This window comes from Lampetra fluviatilis, chromosome 17 (assembly GCF_964198595.1).
Source record: "Lampetra fluviatilis chromosome 17, kcLamFluv1.1, whole genome shotgun sequence".
Lineage (NCBI taxonomy): Eukaryota > Metazoa > Chordata > Hyperoartia > Petromyzontiformes > Petromyzontidae > Lampetra > Lampetra fluviatilis.
This window is the reverse complement of record NC_136291.1, coordinates 10,009,414-10,026,636: the sequence shown is the minus strand read 5'-3', so window position 1 is coordinate 10,026,636 and position 17,223 is coordinate 10,009,414. Positions and strand designations below refer to the sequence as shown.

General features: G+C 46.4%; 1 protein-coding gene across 3 annotated transcripts in view; it reads left to right on the top strand.

Annotated features, from left to right (window-relative positions):
* The window catches only part of LOC144936922 (cysteine-rich secretory protein LCCL domain-containing 2-like), a 47,959-nt gene that overhangs the window by 10,263 nt on the left and 20,473 nt on the right, over window positions 1-17,223 (top strand). For all 3 annotated transcript variants that reach the window (XM_078864156.1, XM_078864157.1, XM_078864158.1), the window contains 3 exons: window positions 206-324; window positions 9,204-9,336; window positions 16,941-17,056. In XM_078864156.1, coding sequence (XP_078720282.1) covers window positions 206-324; window positions 9,204-9,336; window positions 16,941-17,056 — 368 coding nt within the window. The remainder of the gene's footprint in view (window positions 1-205; window positions 325-9,203; window positions 9,337-16,940; window positions 17,057-17,223) is intronic.

The following is a 17,223-nucleotide window of genomic DNA, read 5'->3' as shown; positions in this document are numbered from 1 at the left end:
TTTTGGTCCGTGCCTTATACTGGGTTCTTGTTTTGTCGCAAACAAAAAAAACCGAGTATAAAAAAAACAAGCGTAGGCAGACGACAGCTGTAAGAGCGGCTGGCTGCCCCCTTTGTCGTTCGGAGCAGCGCTGGCGTGGTTTGTGTTGTGTGTGTCGTCTCGCCGCTCACGTGCGCGCGTTTGCTCGGTCGGCGCTGCGGGGCAGACGTGGGACGAGGAGCTGGCGCGCTCGGCCACGTCCTGGGCGGCGCAGTGCAACTGGGACCACGGGCCCAGCCACCTCCTGCCGTCCATCGGGCAGAACCTGGCCGTGCACTGGGGCCGGTGAGACTCGCACGGGACACACGGGGGGGAGGGGGGGAGGGGACCACGGGGCGAACGGACGACTGACAGAGGTGCCCAACTCCTATGTCGATATGCAACCCATATAATAACGACGACAATAACCGGCACTAAGTGGCGATGATGTCACCACGGTGCTCGTGTCCGGCTAGATGCACTCTTACGATACTTGACGTGTCGAAGGCTTGCTGGCAGGAGGTCACGTGACAGACCCAGGTGCCATGGGTTGAATGACTGAGATGACCTGCAGATGCACGACCTGTGCTCGCCACAATGCCAAACTCTCCACGTTGTAGCCGCCCGGCGCTCCACTTGTTGTGAGCATCACTCCTCCACTGTCGCTGGAGGGTGACTGCCTCCTACTGCCCAGTAGCGTCCTTCATGAGCCTCCTCCAGAGCGGCCGATCTTGACACCGTTGGTACTATAACAGTAAAGACATACACAGAATGTTGCCGTGGTGTATTGGTTACCACACTGGACTTGAAATCCAGAGGTCGTTGGTTAGATCTTCTGACGAAGCAATTGAAACAATTAGAATATTTATTAACTTTCACTCTCCCCCCTCCCCACCACTATCTAGTCAGGGGAATAAATGGGTGCACTGAAGTTGCGTGTGGTGGGGTAAAGTGTGGGTACCCCCACCTCTTCCAAGATGTCCGGTAGCCTTTCCCCCAGCAGCGTACCTTTATATTTGACTTTTAACGTACAAAAAACGCAAGAGCTTCTGAAAGCTTTTTGGAGGCCCGGGGCAAAAATTCCAGATGAGGCCCTTCGTGAGCTGAGGCCCCTTTAAGACTTGAGGCTTGGGGTAAATTGCCCCACCTGTCCCACCTCTTCCCTCCCACCCCACCTGCTTCCTCTGTGGCTCAGCATAACATTTGTGCCAGCCGTGTTGTGGCAAGAAGTGATGACCGATTTTGATGCCATTTTGTTATGCATTTTTTTGGTGTACGGTATCCTTGAAAGTGCAATTAACTTTGTCTGGTCATGTCCCCCGGGGCTTTAATCCCTCAGAGAAACTCTTTGTCTTGCTCCTCAAACCGCCCGTTCACAACGATTGTATATTTATTGGCACTTGAAGACTTCTGTTGCTGAAAGTGCTTCTTTAAACTGTTGAAACATGTGGAAAGGATCATGAACCATCATGCCCTGGGGTGGATTATTTCAAATATTTTTATTTTCTCTCCGAATTTTCTCCAGATTTCTCTTGTGTTTTTTTTTCTTCAGATTTCTTTATTTTGTAGATGACACACACACACCGGATTTCAAACACCTGTGGGGGGGGGGGGTGAAAAAAGCCGTAGGTCATCTGTTGCTCATGAGTTTTGTCATCCTTCAAAATAATGTAGGTACTGTACGTACTCTTAAGCCGTCCTCCGTCTGCTGGAGCACCACTCCTTGTTAGGTCACAACATCTTCAATCACCCCTCCCATCGATACAAATCCCCCCAAACAAACACCACGGCGGTGACGTGGAGGAGGCCCGAACCAGGTTAAGAAGCAGAAGCAACAGCTGTGGCCCTGGTGCCGTGCATCACGACCACGAGTTGAACCGAGTTCACAGGCGATTGTAGTGTAGTGCATGAAACGCTGTGCCACCGCTACACAGATACCATACAGTACACACATTGTACACATTCACACAGCGCCTCCACATCGGTACACGCACAGCAAATATGCATTGCACCGGGTTGTTTACATTGGGTGATCCTGCTCGCTGTCATGCACGTGTAATCTCACACACATTAACCGGTAAGGACAGTCCACTTCAAGCAGAATTAAACATTGGCTCACGTCCAAAGCCACACATACTTTCGGTGTGAAAGAAACTCACAGTGCTATAATGTGGAGTGACATAATCACCACGTCTCTGTGCGCGAGTGTTCGTGCGTAGCTGTGCGTGTGTGCATGCATGTGTGTGGGCATTGCTGAATAAGAATTTGCATTCACTAAAGCGCAATTGTATATATATACATTTTAAAATGTTTGCAAGGTAAAGTTTCAAGTTAAGAGTGCATGGTGGAGTAGAAGCGGGAAGGATGCATTGATTCATATTTATTCTTAAACGCACAGTACCTGCACTGAATGGCATGTGTAAGGGCTTTGTTTCACGGTGCAGTAACAGTTCCATGCAACGGAGCTGCGTGTGACACCGCTTCCTGTAACCCACGTGCAAGGAACGATGCTGCACAGCAGCACCGTGCAACAGCCAATCACAAGCGGAGGACCGAGTCACATGGTCCCAGGGTCAAGGCTTTGTATTGGCTAATGATAACTGCATGTAAAATAGACCAGCGGTCTCCAACCTTTTTGGCACCAGGGACCGGTTTCGTGGAAGACAATGTTTTCACTGACTGGGGGGGAGGGGGGGGGTCATCATTGGGTCTTTCCCCCTTTTCAAAGAAGCTCTCCAGCGACGTTTGTTTTTTGCTCATTTTGGCTCGGGGTTAGAGCTTGTGGGCTTACCAAAATTGTGACTGAGACAAGTGCGCAGTACGGGAAAGAGACGCGGACGAAAGTGGTAAATAAAATAATGGGGGCGGTCCACACCGGTCCGTGGCCCGGGGGCCCCTGAAATAGACTACCTTAAACACAGATTTTGTTTAAATTTACATCAAACTCGGTACAGCATTTGAGAATTTATGGAATTAACAGTTTGCTGATTCTAGGTAGAGCTCTATAGTGCAAATAGTAATAATATTGTTTGAAAAAATAACAATAGGTTCTACCCTTTCTGGCAATGAAACAGGTGTTAAGATGTTCAAACACCAAATATAAACCTTTTGCAAGGAATCATGTCTACATTGACCACACGTACTTGTGGTGACCATGCAAACACACATGCTCTGATAAAAATAATATATGCATTGTCTTTGAAATTGATTGGCCTACACCAGAGACAGCTTTCTTTAGGGCCTGGTTTCAACCAGTGTTAGACCAGACAAGCCAAAAGGCGAACAACACAAAGACAACGCACTATCAGAGTATTTATTAAAGGTCCTATTTTGTAGATGCTCACCCCGAGTCCAGTAATAACATAACCTAGAATCAAACCATTTTAAAGATTGAAGAGGAGGAAGTTCTAGATTTCACCCTTGAAGAAGTAGACAGCCATTTTCTCCTGAACCAGATCGTATAAGTGTGGCCATCATCGCCAAAGGTGTTGGAAGAAAACTTGCAGACTTGTTCACTGAACGCTTGCATGCAAAATGAACAATGCAATCAGGCAATGGTGCCTCAACCATTGTCCTGCTCAATACGGCTGATAAAAAAAAATACTTTTGAAGAAATACAGAAAACCATTAGCCTCATATTGCACATAGATATAAAGTGTTCACGAAGATCACTCTGAACAGAATAATGGAGAGTACAGTGTCAAAGCCGACGAACGAGTGAGCACCGACAAAAGATGTTTATGCCACCGAGCACACAATGCAATAATGTCAATCGGGATTTTGGGAAAGACAAGTAAATATCAAACACGTCATTATGCTGAGCCTGCGTAGACGTGCAAACGACAGTGGGCTCTGTGGAAATGTGATGCGGTCATCTTAGCGCTCACAAATCACGGCACACATGTAAATGCGTGGATTCCAAAAACAACAAACCATTTCAAGCGCGGATCTTGCCAGAGTTCGTCGCGAAGTTTTTCTCAAAATTGTATTGAACACATGAAGGAATAGAGCATGAAGGGAGATATTAACTGCGGGATATCATTGAATCAGAATTAATTGATCCTGGAGAAATCCGACGAACTGTGAAGCTTTTTTTTCACAGATGTACAGTAGGCGCGGGTCAGAAAGTTACAACAGCAAACAATGCAAATAAAAAACGATAGGAGTGCAAAGATAAGAAAGGTGTTGAAGAAGTTAATAAAGAAGGCTGCAAGGTTGGACTTCGTTGTGAGCAGCACAATTATCATACCAAGTTTGCTATTAAAAACAAACAAGATATTTGTTGGAGGGACACCAACGAGAAATACATCATGTGCTGTACACCCATGGCAATGATTGAAGGTGGATTGGAATCGAAATAATGCAAGACAGAAATTAGGTCAGAGTGTTATTTGGAAAACTGACCATGATCATGAAAAGCAATGAACCATTGTGCCAAAAGAAATTTTCAATCGATGCTCATTATCTGCGCAGACATGTTGATTCGTTTTTTGCCAATGTCCATTCGCAAAAACACATGAAGCTGGAAAGTGGACAAATAAGCATAGAGAGTTGCATGTTTGGAATGACACTGAGAGATGGAAGGAGGAACACATGGCATAACGATCACAAATTCTGGACATCATCACGTTGTCTGCTTATAAAAGTAAGTGGGCTTTGCCAGGACAAATCCCTGGAAGGCATCATGGACGATGTCTGAGACTGATGGCAGAGTATGGATGTTAAATATTTTTCGCACCGTGCTAATCGCAGCTGCGGGGGAAGGACAACAAACTAAACACAAAAAAGCAGTTCGAAAGAGACAAGTTTTCAATTTAGATTTTAAAAAAGTGGCAACTAATAGCGATGATACACTTCCTAGGCCAACCACATTGGCTGAGGAGTGATAAGCTGAGGTCTTGTACAGATGGATCGTTCTAAGACCGTCATGGCTGCGAGAGGAATTGAGGAGGCCATCATCCAGAAGTGAATTGACCATGGCTATTGAGATGATCTTGCGATCAAGTTCCATGCAACCTTGCTATGTGGATCGTCATTGGTACAACCCACGATGTGTGCTGCATGCAGTTGCAAGCAACCTCTCTTGCACCGAATGCATCATGCAGGAAGTGATGTCACTGGCAAAATGTTGCATGTGGCCATTTTTATGTTGTGCTGCATGGTCTAACAAGGCCTTAAAATCAATGTTTATTGATTAGTATTGTCCGTAATAGCTTCACGTTGCCACTGCAGCCACGAGCGACGCTACTTTAACAAGACACTGAATCATGGCAATGTATTCAATTATCGGGATGGGTGACTCGTTTTACCTGCAACATAGAGTATACATAAAATCAGTGGACAGTTTTGTCTCATTCAAAATACTCGCAGTAATTTTGACATTGATCATCGTTTTATCAAATTAATATATACAGCTGCCAACAAATTGAACCATTGCGATAATCTCTCTTAAAATATAAAAGGTCAAAGTCAATTCCAGCTGAAATGAACATTGAGGCGGTGCTCATCTATTTGAAGCCCTGAGCAAGTGGTGGAAATTCAACATTCCTATGGCAGGGGCAAGTCAATACATAGAACAACCTTTTGTTGTCTTCCCCAAAGAGAAGTGCTCATTTGATCGACTCTAGAGGAATGATGCTCTAAAGTAAATCGAACCAACCAGCATGTGAACTCGCAACCTTCTTACCGGGAGCTGCTCGCTCTTATCGCTGACCCACCCAGTCGGCACACAGTAATGCAACCTTAGTGCGTCCGCCACATCGACTCCTTCACAACACGAGACAGTTTGCCGCTGAGGGACTCTGCATACCAGCCAGAGACCACACGAATGGGACCACGGCAGTGAAAACGTTCAGAACCTCTGATTAATTTGATTTTCCGTGGGCGCGTGAGAAAGCCAATGCCTTGGCTGCAACTTTGTCCGGCCCTACATCCATCTGTCCCCAAGTGACAGCGGTGGGCTCTCGTTGCTGTGTCACAAATCCGTCGAATCAAAGCGCGCCACCTCTGTTCGCACCACCGCGCAATCTTTCGCTCCTCCTGCACGTGGCGCAAGGTGACAAAATAATTGGCGGCTCTTCATAAAAATTTTTATCTCCCTCCCCGCGCTAAAACCAAGCGTGTGGTGGGTTGAAGCCCATGCCTATTTGCAGCCCTGAGCAGTTGGGCAGCATTTTGCACAGACGCATGGCGGGATCCAGTATATCCATAGCACATCCACACCCAACCGCGGTTGACTTCCCACAAAATGGTACTTTCTTTTAATTTCTGGAGAGAGTTAACCCCTAATTAGAAACTCATTTGCATAGCTCATAACGCTGGCAGGGTATTGGGGATAATTGCTTTGAACCAGTCGGGGCTGATAGATCGTGTAGACAGAATGTAAGTGAAATGCCCATCAGCTGGTCCATCAGGTGTCCAGAGCAGGCAGCACAGAAAGTAGGCTCACATCGTTTAGGGCAGGGGTGTAAGCATCTAATTCCTGTTTTTTGTATTAAACCACATGAGTGTCTAGTGCTGGCCAGAGACGATTGCTGGCTTCCTGTTGTGCTCTTACACGCGGAATTGTGCGCCTTTAAATTAATCTCACATTGAGCACGGGACCATGGGGAGGAGTAAAAAAGTGGTGTGCGTTGCTGAAAGCAAAGTGAACTGGAGAATTTCAGTGTTCCAGAGATACAGCTGACTCACATCAAGAAATATCTCATCTCAAAGTCATTATCTCACTTATTAATGAGCTTTGGGTCGCTATCCACTCGTTAAAGGTCCAAGATGTACTCGGGCAATATTTTTTATGACAATTCTTGCCAGACATTTACACTTGGCAATGTTTTATTGTAAAAAAAAAAATCGCACCTCCGATTGGTGCAAAAGAAGTTCAACGTACATACATTAAAAGTGTAGTTGCCCAATCCTGGACAAATATGATGTCTGCAACTGAGATGGCAATGTCCAATCAGGTCACGTAACGACCCAAGGTTGTGTGCTTTGTAGGACAATGGTCAAGGCAAAGGCGCAGCCCTGCAATGCCTCGCTCACGTCACTGCTGGCAGAAGTACCTCTAACTAACTAGCTCTAGAGAGGCCCTCGACTCGAGTATCTTGGCCTCATCTTCCACACTGTAGACCAACAATTATTCAACAAATACACTCTTCAACAAACTCTGTTTTTAATATCGCGAACAGAATTCCATTTTGCCATTGCTCTACAAAAGCATGCCGTTGCCGTACCAAGCCGCCATAGTTCCTCAGAGTAAATTAATTTTCCGGTAACAAATAGGCAGAGTGCATCATGGCCCTTGTGTGGCCCAATTCTTTGTTTCCGGAGTGGTATCTCAGTTAAACCCTTTGGCTGACTTTCTACAAAGCGGTCGTCGTTTTGTTCACCCCGGAGCGATGACGGGCTAAGTCGAGCACCAGGACGTGATCTTGCAGCATCGTGGCAGGCGAGCGGAGCGCGCAGCTGCGGTCAGCGCTGCCGCAGTCCGTCACGTGCAGTTATTGAGCTACAGCTCAATTCAACTCCACGCGGTTGGTTTACATAGACGGCTTGCACACCGCCCTCCCCACCGCCACCACCTCTGCTAGTGATTTGGTTGTGTGTGCGTCTGCAGGATGGATCGAGGAGGACTGAATGTGTTGTGTTGGCACAGATCAAACAAATGTCACCAGTCTCCTTCCTTAAACACCGCAGTTATAACAAAGGAGACACAGTAGGCTAACGCAATTGGGACAATGGCTCTTCTTCAGAGCGGACAGAGAGAGCAATCAGACCATTGAAACTGAATTATGGTTTTGAGAGCACATTTTTACAACGCGCGCGGTGTCTGGAAAAACGTGAGGGAGCACCGGTGATGCATTGATTGGCGCACTGTCCTGTGAGCCTGGCGACCCGAGTTTGATTCCTGTCTGTGGCTAACATCAGCGGCGAGTGACGTCTATTACTATTTTTTATTTTACCAGGTAAGGCCCACTGAGCTATATTGCCATTTTTCAGGAGCGACCTGGCCACAAATGATAGCTCAACGAAGTGGCTTATCACGTGGAATTGTATAGTAGAAATGCAACGCATGTTTAAAAAAACAAAACACGGGGAGAACATGCAAACTCCAAATATATTTGCGTCAGGGTCGGGGTTGAAGCCACGACTTCCTGTCTAACACCGCAGCGCCCTGCATCTGTCCTGAGCACCTCCTCTTCACCCACCGGTAGTGATCAGCCTGGTGAAGAGTGGTCAAACAAGCCCCATCACCAAAAGGCATCGGGAGGCCTTCATCAAGCAGTGGACTAACAAAGGGCTGCATCTTAAAGTATTGCATTGAATAAACCAGTAAACTGGAGATGTGTTAATTGCTGTTTTTTTAAAGTATTTTATTTCATTCACACTATCTTTTCAAACAGACATACGTTATATAGTGGCACGTCTTCAGAGCAAGAATTAGATGTACCTATTACATTATGTTTGTTATAAGGCAGTGCTAATGATGAATGTGGTACATGACTGCGAAAGCGGTCCAGTTAACATTTTATGAAAGATATTCACAAAGTTGGCACGAGCTATTTCTATTAATATCGCGTATTTGGTAACAACACGAATGATTTTAAATTGTAGCAAAAAAAGACACGTTGATTTACGTAAAAAAACCAGAATCGCGCGCAGGCTTCTGAAGCCATCCCCGCCACTGCGGATTGAATTTGTACGCCGACGGAAGTCGATCGGCAGAGGTCACGTGCGGTGGGGTCACGTGTGAGTAATCCCACCTCTTCCGAGATGTCCGGGCAGCATGGAGGAGTAGGCCGAACACCGCCCGGAGGAATTCTCTAGGGCTCCCTCTCGTGGAGGAGGCCTTTCCACCAGCAGTGGCACGAGCAATCTGCTGGATGTCTGTGCAAAAGAGCTGCATAGCTCATCGGATTTCCCCAGGATAAATAAAGATTGTGATTCTGAATTACAGTTCGCACTCAAATGTTCGTAAAAATACCTGTATTTATGTAATCAATACTTCAACCTGTTTTTCTTAGCAGTTGGTGGCGGTGGTGAGGGGTGATGTAAAATGGTCACTTGTGGAATCTATCAAGGTGCTAATAATGTTGGATGATTTCCTAAGTGGTGCGGCGTATTCACTCGCGACTCTCTGCTGTTCGTTTGTTAATGTGGCCTCATTTATTCTTCTTCTTCTTTCGCAGCCACCGGCCACCGTCGTTCCACGTGCAGGCTTGGTACGACGAGGCCAAGGACTATCAGTACCCCTACGAGCAGGAGTGCAATCCCTGGTGCCCCTTCCGCTGCAACGGGGCGGTCTGCACGCACTACACGCAGGTCAGTGCACCGCGCTCCCTCCTGCCTCCTCATTGACTCGTCCGTTCGTTCATCGTCCTGAGCCATCTCACACGATTCTGCGAAGTAATACGCTACCTGGCACTTACACGTGAATTGATTTAATTGCTCCATCTCCTCTGTAGATGTGCTCTCAAAAGCGGTTCAAGCTTTTGGCTGCAACTCCATTTTTCTCGAACCATCGGCCATCATCCCTTCTAGCCTTAACATGTCCTGTCCTATCCCACTTACTTTAATTAACGAGTGAGAAATATGTCATACTTTTGTGTATATTCTCTAATGCACGTGTTCCTAGTTCTGTCTCTCATTGTAAGTCTAACTGTGCATCTCTTTCGGGCACTTTTCAGGTTTTGTTCTATATGTTCCGTGAATGACCGTGTTTCTGAACCATACGTGAGATCAGGTAGCACGTTTTGAACGGTCATTTAGCCAAAAACACAAAGCAATACTGATCATCCATAATACAGCTTGTTTGGGCTAGATCGCGGAAATATAAATGCGTCGTTAAACCCGCCACCACCCGACACAGCCAATTAGTAAGGTTTGTCACGTAAACAGAACGTGCCAATTCGTTACTAGTACAGTACACCGGTGGTCAGCATAGCAACAATTACATGCAAACTAATTATGCATACGCCGTTTGGGACATGACTATTCAAAGGCCCGATTCATATGCCGCCAAATGCACCTCCTCTTCATCCAATGTCATGGAGAGAAATCAAAAGCGCTGATGTCTCGATGACCAAGGATGGGGAATATCGCCAAGGTGCTGTGGCTTGTCACAGTGCGACTGTAGGTGTGCACCCTGATCTGAACAGTTTGTATTGTTGCAGTTTGAGTTATGTCCAAATATTTCAGCCGAGTGCCGTTGTTGTTGTTCGTCAAATGAACGTGAAATAATCAGGACGCTGTTTCTCTGCTCAAACAAGCATGCGGCAGCACCCACCGCCATCGGGCAGCCCAGAGGCACGAGCAGAAATTCAAACGTCCTATGGTGGGGGTCAGCCTCTCCATGGGACAACTGTAGTCGACCATAAATTAAAAGTAAAATTATAAACCCCAGAGAACGGCGGGCTGGAGGGATGATAGATAAACCATACCACTTCCATACTTGCTGCTCTGGTATCTACCCAGAGTGTCACCGACAAAGCAAACCATGCAAAGCCACTATCTGACTTGTGTAATTAGTGCGCATGACTGCTCTTAATAACGCACGGGAACAACAGCATCACGAATGCCATTGCGGGCATCCCTGCCCATCGTGGTTAGAATTTTTTCGCGGTTTCACGTGAATCGTCCGGAAAGCCGTGGTGCTGCGGCTTTGATGCCCGGCCAGCCAGATCGCCCTGCCAGATCTCTCCCGGCGCATGATTGAGAACGTGGTTGGATTTTGTATATCTGTGCGTAATTCAAACCAGCTCGCCATATTCTCGAGCCCAGAATTTTGCCTCAAGGAGGGACTTTCAGCGGGACAAGAGCTCTGGTGTGGACATGAACTCTCGCGCCAATACTTTGAATAGTTTGTTTATAAAAGCGGTTGCCACAAGATTAATTACCCTTTTACACCCGCATTCAATTTAATATTTTCCCCCCCTGCAGTGTTGTGTATAATGGGCTCTTGTATTTCAAAGGTTCATGTGTAAGTGCTGCCTGTGAACCTTACATTTCTGGTTCTCCAATAACACCCTCATAATCCTTAACGACCAGTGGTCGCAGCTCTTTATGCGTATTTTGGGCTGAGTCAACCGTGAGGTGATACACACATCGGGACAGTCTTGATCTAACCCAGAAGAAAAGGAAGGAATCACTGCCCTCTGTGGCAATCTCCCCTCCTGCTTTCCATTTTTAAATCTCATCGCCAGAAATGTAATCGGTACTTGCTTGTGGAGTATATATGTACAAGCAGATTCCAGGAAGCTTTCGAAACTTTTAAAGCTTCAAAAAACAATGTTCCAAGAATTCCTATAGGCATGTGATTACGAGATATTTTTAGTCCTTTAAATTATTATTTTCATAGTTTTTTTTTTCAAACAAGGGCTCGCTGCAGGGAGGCCAGCGGGTTTCCTGTCGAACGCTGCCAGGTTTGATTCCAGCTTTCTGCGTCTCCTGCGAAAATTGCCGACGCAGCGTTTCCCTCAACAGCGCAATAGCGGCCTCCAAGGCCCGCTGCTGTCGGCTTGGACGTTGGCCAAACGTAAACACAGGTGTCTCGTATAAATGGTGTCTGCACAATAACGGGCGCAATATACCAGATGCATTGCCACCTCATGTGATGGCACGATTATTCAAGACCCCCCCCCCCCCCTCTTATAAAAATGGATTTTTTTTATTGTTTTGCTCAATTGAGCTTTGAGGTAGTGTCCATCTCCTCTTTTTAGCCCGAAGACAGTGGTAGACATTCCAATGGCAGGGGACGTTTCCATCTCACAGCCAACTCTTGATTTTCCTACAAATCGGTAGTCATTTTATTTACCACGTGGGGTTGATGGGTTGAGTCAACCCCCAACCAGCAATTTTAACTCTTAACCTTTCAAATGTGAGCCACCCAGAATGGATAGAGTTTAAAAATGCCCTAAGTAAACGGTGGTTGTCCTATGGAGCGATTAGCTCCCGTCATAGGAATGATGAATTTCCATCAGAGGACCGGGACTTCCAGCGGTGATGAGAACCATGCGACTGTTCGTTTGAGTAGCTAGACACTTTGACCTCAGCTTTAGAGCCAGTCCGGAGAGACGCTTGGCAGCGGTGGCAAATAAAATGCCACCAAGCTGCTTAAAACAACAACAGCAGCATTTATAAAAACGTTTGCTGAAACCAAAAACACAACATGTTGCATAAAAAAACAAAGCAAAACAATGTGCGTTTAAAAAACTTAAATGGAGCATGATGGTTCCAGCATGTTGTTTGAATTAGTCTGGATAAAAACATGGAGCGGCGGGGGTTATCGGTATTTTTTTTCTTTGAATCATCTACCATCTGCTGACTCAAAATACATTTACTGATGAGTGGAAAAAAAGCTGCTAAATATGTGTAGTGACTGCCTCAGAGACATTAAGAGTAGGAGGCACTCTATTTAATAACGGCCTTAACAGTCAGGACAGCTGACCGACTGCCTGACTGACGACGCCGAGAATGGTGAAGACGCAGACAGCGACGAAGACTCCAGCAGCACGACGAGGGGATACCACTCCAAACGACAGCCCCGAGCCTTTGCTCGGGGCCCCCTTTTATCCTCCCAGCGTGGCCTCGCTCCACCCCGGCCACGCCCCCTTTCTAGAACCTACTTGCGGCTTCCCTCACATGCCCCCTCTATCACCTTTCCCCTAAATCCCTGTCTCTGGTCTATCACGTGACCTGCTGTCAGTCAGGGCTGCTGCAACTGCAGATCCCCTTCTCTGCCAGCAACAAGCGCTTTAATGCTAAGTGACCGATTTTATGTCACTACATATGGAAGATGCTCAAACTGATATTTCCAACGTGCACGCTGCGATGCGGAATCGGTTGATAGGTGCGATTTAATGAAGTGTGCTGGGTCCCGTGTTAAGTCGAGTATTGATCTTCCCTTTAAAAAGTTTTGTCTGGTTTCTGTTTTTCCAAAGGTAGGCCACATGTCTTGATGCAGCTGAAGCAATTGATGCAGCTGCAACAGCCAGATTCGCTTTTAAAATGTGACGATTTTTTTTTTACAAACATCCCCACCAGGCAAAATCTGCAACCCCAAACACGAATTTGTGCGCTAGCGGGCTGGTTTAAGTCTCAGGTTCACGTTTCATCCACAAAAATACTGTCCTTGCCGTTCATATATTCCATAAACATGAGGTCATGTGGATGCCTGTATGGCCTCGGAAGGATTGACAGTACTGTATAACTGTGTCGGAGCCTGACAGCCGACGTCTGAATCTCATGCTCTCACTCCGAAAGTTGTCACGCTTCACCATCTAAACATGGTCACCGATGACCGCAACTTTCATTGATGCTGTCTGTCTCTATGACTGGCTTATTTTTAAGATGAGGGAGGAGTTTGGGTTGAACCGTCTCAACTTCACATGGGATTGGGCTCGCTACGGTTTAAAGTGAGCTTTGGCTGCGCCTTTTAGCGAGTGAAAATTTTAAATCGGTGCCTGTGTAAATATGGTTTTGTGCTTTTTGGGCTCTGTACGCACTGTTCCGAAAGTTTCCGAATGGGAAGTTTCAGTGCGCATTTCACAAGGTAACATTTTGAAGGCGACTTTAACTGACAGCAAATAAAAAGCACGCTTGAATTACAATATTAGAAACAATTAAAATGTCAGGAACAATTACAACAGCGTAACCGGCAAAAGCCACAAAGGTGAACAATAAGTGTAAAGCAAAATACAGCGAATCCACAATTTGTAATACGAGTGGATATTTCTCTGGCCGTGTGCACGCATCGGTGACACAAGTGGACACTTGTGCGATTGCGTAATTGCAATTGGGGCAGAGCGTAGCGACAGTCTGGCCGTGTGCGCTCGGCGTTGCACAGGCGGCCGCGCGTGCGAACTGGAATGGGTTCTTGGAAGAGCCCCCTAATTCGGTTTCCGTTCTGTGCCAGGGAGAGAGCAAACCACGTCTGGAAGTTCACGCGAAAAACACAATCCCGCTAGAATCAGCAGTGCTCCACAGCCCGGTGCATGTGCGTGCGCGCGTGCGCGCGTGGGCGCGTGCGTGTTTTCACTCTCCGCTCGTTCATTCATTCGTTCATTCATTTTTTTTTGGCATCTGGGGAATTTGAGAGCGAAGTTTCGCAGCGTTAAGCTCACCGAACAACACAACGTGCCCGCGGGGCCTCAGACAGCATTCAGAGTCAGGCTAACATTTGACCAGGCAAAGAAAACTGGGTCAGCAGCAGACGGGTTTGCAAAGAAAACACATGCCCTGTGCTTTTTCTCCCTTCAAATCTTTTATTTGTCTTTTTGCCACATTAACCCTTGAGCTGGAAGCCCACACAACGCACTCTCGTGCAGGCCACGCGTGTTAAAGGCGTACCAATGCACGTGCACATTTACCACGTGGGGTGCACGTGTATGAATGTACGTACGTGTATGTATAATTTAATTATACGTTTAGTATTATATATGTTTACATGTATGTTGAACTTCTTTCGCACCGTACATCGCTAATCGCAATTGCGGAGGAAGGACAACAAAACTCAACACAAAAAGCAGTTTTCTCGCATCCGTGCATTTAATACAATGCCGTGGATTGTAATGTGGGGGCTTAAACATTGTGGATCGTCGTATTCGCAATGTTATATGCGCATATACAAAAAACCGTGGATAAATAATCGCAGATAATAGGAAGAATTTCTTCTACCGTATTTGTGTGTAGACCTTCATTCTATCGGCTTCGGCGTCACATTATCCACTCGTGTACTCCTCGCACAGTTTAGTTCTCAAAATCCGAGTTTACATTTTGGATTCTCCTCCATTCAAAACCTCCAAATATAAACTTGCATTGGCCTAGGTTCAAAAACAACAACAACAACAACAAAAAGTAAAAGTAAATATTTTCCAAAATATTAGAGGGTCATAAATTTGAGGGTCCAATTTCCAAAATGTTGCTTTTTATTTTATTTTTCTTTCAGCTATAGGCACAGACTCGATTATATCCGTGCCAGATTTCAGCTCTCTTCCAGAAAAGCATTCGAATTTGCGTCAGTCACTACATCGTCTGTGCGTATGAGACGTGCGGTTATGAATGAATGCATATGAAATATCTACGTATGTATTGTTGTCTTGAGGAATTCGTGCGTGTTGAATGTATCACTGAATATTCATATCTGCATGCGCATGAATGCATGCATTATTGTGCCTCCATATTCCACGTCTCTTGGTAAGCTACAAAAAGCAAACCAATGCACTTATGCATGCAATTTGTGTACAATACCGATGTTTACATTATAAAGTCTACACGCGTGCATAGTATGCAATGTTTCGTGGTGTGTTTGGTGCGTGCAATGTACATTTAATGTTTCAGACAAATAAACTCAAGGGTAATGAAAATACAGCTCTCATTTAAGAGTCGTCAAGTTTCCTGTAATTAAAAGCGACTGCACGTTTTTTTCTTCTTGATTTCCTCCGAGCGTCGGGCTATTGGTGTTGGGAACAGAGGGTGGTGATTTTAAGATTTCTGTGGTTTTTAGTTCCGAGTTACAAAGGCGGAGGGAGGGATGGGGGAGGGCTCAGAGAAAAGGTTCTGCGCGTTTTCAGACAAATGTCTGCTGTTTGAATCAATTACCGGGTCTGTGCGTTTAAACGCCGTCAGTTCGTCTTCACCAGGCAAGCTTCGTCTGCCGCCACTGCAGCCCCGCTGGTGTTGAGTCCTTTTTGCTGGAGCTAAACAAATTAGGCCAATGCATAAGCATGTAAAAATATACCCATAGATCTGAGATTTGTATAAAATAAGTATGACGTGTGTTGTATGTGCAGTGTTTGTATGTGTGCGTGGCATGTGTGTGTACACATTTCAATCGCTATGCCACGGCTCCTCACAAATATAAACAAAGGCAAAAATCCCTGCATAGCCTGAACAGGTTTGCTGAGGAAAGTGCTGTTAGCGAGCACCTACTAAGGCTGGCATAGCGCACAAGTGGGGCAGTGTGGCCAGCATCGCGTTCGGTGCTTATGTTTACACGTGGCAGCAGGTGCTCATCACTCACCACTGATGTTCGTGGTGGCCAGGAATCGAACCAAAATCACACACACACACACAGCGGTGGGAACGTCATCACGGCACGTGTGCCAGGCTCATGTGAAATAACGAAATGCTCGCTGGCAATGGGACACGGGGTAGAACCAGGCATTGTGGCTTTTTGAGATAGGCTTTTAATCCCTTACAAAGTACTTTGCACACTACAAAGACAAAGATCCCCTGTATAGCCATAACAGACTGTCGAAGAAAGTGCTGTTAGCGAGCGCCTATTGAGACCGGTATGGCACTCGAGGGGGTGTGTGGCCCATGGACCGGTTCAGATAATCGTCACTGGTGTTGGCCGTGAGCGGGAATTGAACTCGGGTCGCCGGGTTCGTAGCGCAGCGCGCTAACCACTGTGCCACCGCTCCCCAAAATTGCACAATACATACACATACGCAGCGATATGCATACTCGCAAAACATAGACAAAGATCCCCCATATAGCCTTAACAGACTGTTGGGGCAAGTGTTATTAGCGAGCCCCTATGAAAGCTGGCATGGCGCACAAGGGGGTGGTTGTCCAGCACTACGCCCGGCCGCCTTTGTCTCCTTAGTAGCAATGTTTACACATCGCACCAGGTACTCATTTGAGGCCGAGTTAACCTCGGGGAAGCCTAGGACCGGCTCAGATAATCGTCACTGGTGTTGGCCGTGAGCGGGAATTGAACTCGGGTCGCCGGATTCGTAGCGCAGCGCGCTAACCACGACACTACCGCTTCCAGAAAAAATTGCACAATATACATACATACGCAGGGATATGTATACACACACACCCGTTCATGTTTGTATATCTCCATGAAACTGAGAAGCACTGCTGGATATTTTCTTTGGAGAGAGAGAGAGAGCTCCTGACCATTCCCGACCCCTGTGCAGCTCGTCTGGGCGACGACCAACAGAGTGGGTTGTGCCATCAACACCTGCTACAACATGGACGTGTGGGGCCAGATCTGGGAGAAAGCAGTCTACCTGGTCTGCAATTACTCACCCAAGTGCGTGGCCTCTCGCTCCCACATCGCACGCACAACAGATCCAGGGAGAAATGGGAACAATTATTATTGCACTGGAAGTTTGTTCGGTATAACCAAAGTGATACTTGTTAATTCGGTTATAAATGCAGAGAGGCAGGCTTGACAAGGGCAGGAGTGAATTAAATAAG